General features: G+C 42.7%; 1 protein-coding gene across 1 annotated transcript; it reads left to right on the top strand.

Annotated features, from left to right (window-relative positions):
- Nucleotides 1-966: 966 nt before the first annotated feature.
- LOC145911374 (uncharacterized) lies at nucleotides 967-2,145 on the top strand. Its single transcript, XM_082998695.1, has 3 exons — nucleotides 967-1,140; nucleotides 1,201-1,414; nucleotides 1,508-2,145. Exons 1-3 carry the CDS (start codon nucleotides 967-969, stop codon nucleotides 1,870-1,872), a joined length of 753 nt encoding a protein of 250 aa, XP_082854821.1. The 3' UTR covers nucleotides 1,873-2,145.
- The last annotated feature ends 1,943 nt before the right edge of the window (nucleotides 2,146-4,088 follow it).

Genomic DNA, 4,088 nt, shown 5'->3' with positions numbered 1-4,088 from the left:
ACAATTTTGTGTGATATTCGTGGTGGCGGCTGTTAGCCCGCCCGAATAAAATAGAATTGGGCTACTTTTTTGACTTGATCGTTTTGCAAGAGACCCCCTGCTGCCGTTGCTGCGTCGGTGCCGACTCGCGCTCATTATGCCTCATTACTGTCCAGGGGCAGGCATACCGTTTTTGTCGGTGCCGCCGTGGTAATTACACCCGCTGCACTCGGTGTTGAAAATCGCCGTTCCGAGTGCCCGCGACGGCGCAAGCACCGAAAGTAGCCACAAGCCCAACCTGCCCCTTCGCCCCGGACCCCCATTCTGTTTGAATAAGGTGAGCATCACGCCCTGCTTGGGCCACTTTTCCCACTCAATCGTTTGCGAGCGCCCCCTGCTGTTGCTGCCCCGACGCGTGCGGCCGCCGATTCGCGCTCATCATAGGCCGTGTCGTACCGTCCAGCCGGATCCCTCCTGCTGTGTACTTCAAGCCGCATGTCGGTATTTCTATGGAAGTCAGTTGCAGAGGCGGGAAAGTCCTAGCGTGTAGACCTCTGTCACAATATAAATTGTCTACGTCATAGAGCACGCGTGCTGTGCTCAGTAGGCCATATTGCTGTCCAGGGGCGGCATTATGAACACTTGCTCGCTCGCTAAGTTAACGAGCTCGCTAAAATAATTTTTAGCGAGGACTTTACGAGCGAGGAACTCGGTAACGTATTTGGTATTACGAAGTGTCCTCGCAAACACCTCGCTAAAGCCTGACGCAGAAACGAGAGAATGCGTCAAAATCGTGAGAAAAAAGACGTCTGACTCAGCAAAATTAGGAAGTCGCGCTATGCGACATCTTACGGAAAGCTTTTTGTGTTTGTAGTTGAGCTTCACGTGGACATTGGCGGCATTGTTTTGCAAGTTTTATGACGAATCATTTATTTCTTGTGTTTGGTCATTGTGTAAACTGTAGTTTTTAAAAAGTAGAAATTGATTATGGATACAAAAAGCAGTAAAACTGTAAAAAAGCGATCTCCAAGATGGACAGCTGTTGAAGTAGAAGCATTAGTTAATGCAGTGGAAAAAAATGCAAAATGCATTCTGGGTTCATTTTCACCAGAAATTACAGTTGCTTCAAAACAACAAGCTTGGAAAGTAGTGACAACTATGGTAAGATTTCAGCACAATATTTTTTTATTACTGCTCTACATAGATTATGATATTTTACAGGTCAATTCAGTCAATATCAGTGGTGTTAATCGCACAATTGATCAGGTGGAACATAAGTGGTGGGATTTAAAAAGTGTTGCAAAAAAATCAGTGTCGGAATGGAAAAAAGAATCAACCAAAACAGGTGGTGGTGTCAACAAAGCTACACCACCTTCGGATGTGCATTATCAAATAATTAACATAATTGGACAACAAGCAGTGTATGGAATAAAAGGTGCATCATCACTTGAAAGCAGTGACAGTTAAGTAACCTTTGTTATGTTACAATGGTTTGTGCACTTGTAATGCTAAATGTTTTTTTTTGTAGAAAGTGTTTCCCAGTTTGCTACTACTAGCCAAGCACCTAAAGATGTTGAAGAACCGGTTGCATTCACATGTTCAACTATGGATGACAGCCTTTTTGAAATAATTCAAGAACCAGTGAGCCCTGCATCATCACACTCCGAAGCATCATCACAACCCAAAGCAAAGCGCCGCCGTCGTGATCCAGAAAAGGACATAGTTGACATACAAAAAGAAATTTATGTCCAAATATCAAACATAGCTATAATTCAACAGCAACAGTTGGAACAAATGATAATAGCAAATGATTTGCAGCGACAAAAGTTGCAGTTGTCTGAAACCAGTAAAGTTGAACTAACCTGCAGTCAACCCTTCACAGTTGATGATTAGAACTAATTTGCATTTTCAACAATATGCTTCTTTCTGCATGTGTTTTTCAATTTTCTTTTATTCACTGCTGGTTTTAAAGGTCCAAATCTGTGCAAGTCTGTCAGGGTTTTATTCATTCTTGTTCACTGTTTTTCATTACCCTACTTCATTAGTTTCAAATTCTTCACTGTTCTTTTCACCTACCTTATGACTTTCATATTCGTTCAGTATTCTGTTACCTACTTTTTCAAGTTCATTTCTGTGTTGCTGTGCAGCCACTTTTTTCAATAAACAAACGCAAAAACATGTCACAAACATGACTTTATTGGAATGTAGAAACAATGGAATCTCTCACAGTACTACCTTGTAAGTCATGAATTTCATTTGTTGTGGTGGTGTCTAGTAGTGAATCTATGTCAGCGTTTGCTGGCAGTGGTTGAGGCAGTGGCACATTGTGAAGGCGACAAATATTGTGCAGAATGAAACAACACATTGTAATTTTACAAACTTGTAAAGGTGAATAACATAACCTTCCTCCTGTGTGATCAATAACTCTCCATCTCTGTTTTAAAACACCAAATGCCCTAAACAACAAAGCTTTATTATCATTCATGTTAATGTTATGAGATGCAAGACAAGTGTAACTAACTTCTCTATAGTTGACCGTGTTTGTTTGTGAGCCTTATTATACTTCTGTTGTGAAGGGGTACTTGGATGGCTAAGAGGTGTCATCAACCAAGGTTTTAATGGATAACCACTGTCACCCAGCAAAATGTCATCGTGATATTTTCCACTCTCAAACTCCTGGTACACATTTGATTGTCGAAGAATGAATGAATCATGACATGAGCCAGGCCACTTGCATACCACATCCAGAAATACCATATTGGCGTCACATATAGCCTGCAAACCGAATTTGAAGTCAAAACCAATTTATCTCAAGGGAAAAGTATGCAACTTGCCTGCACATTGATGGAATGGTAACCCTTTCTGTTAACAAAGAGATGTTCTTCCTCACTTGGTGCAATTATGGGAATATGTGTTCCATCAATGGCCCCTATGACACCAGGAAACCGTGCAATTGAGTAAAAGTGTTGCTTTATCATTGTTGAAGACATCCTGTTTGGCATGTGGATGAATTGATGTCGTTTTGAAATCAAACTATCCATAAATCGACTTAGCACTACACTGACAGTTGGTTGTGAAACATTAATATTGTCCTTGGCTGAATTTTGAAAGCTTCCCGATGCCAAAAGTTTTAATGATATCAAAACTTGTTCTTCCACTGTAAGACATCTTTTACTGGCACTCTTTGGATTTAAATCTTGGTGCAAGTGGTTGCACAATTCCATTATCACAGCTTTGGGCATTCGATATTCTGAAATTAATTCTAAATCCGACATTTCCAGGGGATTTTGTCTTACCTTTTTTCGTTTATATGAGCGTTTAGCGGCAAAATAGACAGCCATTATTAATTGCCGACGCAGCTGTGCGGCTTTGTCCGGAATATTTTGGCGTTAGCGAGTGGTCTCAGCTCCTCGCTACTTAGCGAGGATTTTAGCGAGGTCCGGTTAGCGAGACGGGGGTTCGTAATACCAAATCTCGACTTAACGAGGTCGTGCGTCAATACCGAGCTCGCTAAACTTAGCGAGATGTGTTCGTAATGCCGCCCCAGGACAGTTCCTTGTCCACGCAAATGGGGGTTGTAACCGCGGCACTCAGTGTTCAAAGTCGCCAGTCCGAGTGCCTGCGATGGGGCAACCGGTAAAATTACCCACAAGCCCAACCTGTCCCCCTGCCACGGACCGGCATTCTATTTGAAAAGTAAGCATCACACCTGAGTTACTCTATCGATTTACAAGCCTAGCCATTTTTCATAATAATCAAATTGCGTGAGGAGAGTTTTGGAAGTCTTTACATTTATTTGGAACCGCTTTCAGTCTCAATTTGCCTGTTTGTTTATGATATTCTTGAGGAGGCTTGCGGTCGCTGTGTTAGTTAGCCCGGCCCTTTTCAGGGCTGCTGCCTTAGGTAGGAGAGGTGATCTGCCAGCGACCAGTGTGTGTCTGTTTTTTGAACACACAATTTTGTGCCAGAATGAGCTATGCCAGTGTTGTAGCTGGGCCAAGTGTGCCGGCCCAATCTGTGCCAGAAGATCCGTTCAAGACGGACGAAAACCTAGAAGTTGACGCTCGCTTTAACCCCGGGCTCAAACGCGCCGAAATTTATGCGCTTCT

Source organism: Ascidia mentula, chromosome 1 (genome assembly GCF_947561715.1).
Source record: "Ascidia mentula chromosome 1, kaAscMent1.1, whole genome shotgun sequence".
NCBI classification, from domain to species: Eukaryota; Metazoa; Chordata; class Ascidiacea; order Phlebobranchia; family Ascidiidae; genus Ascidia; species Ascidia mentula.
This window is presented reverse-complemented; position numbering and strand designations above follow the sequence as displayed.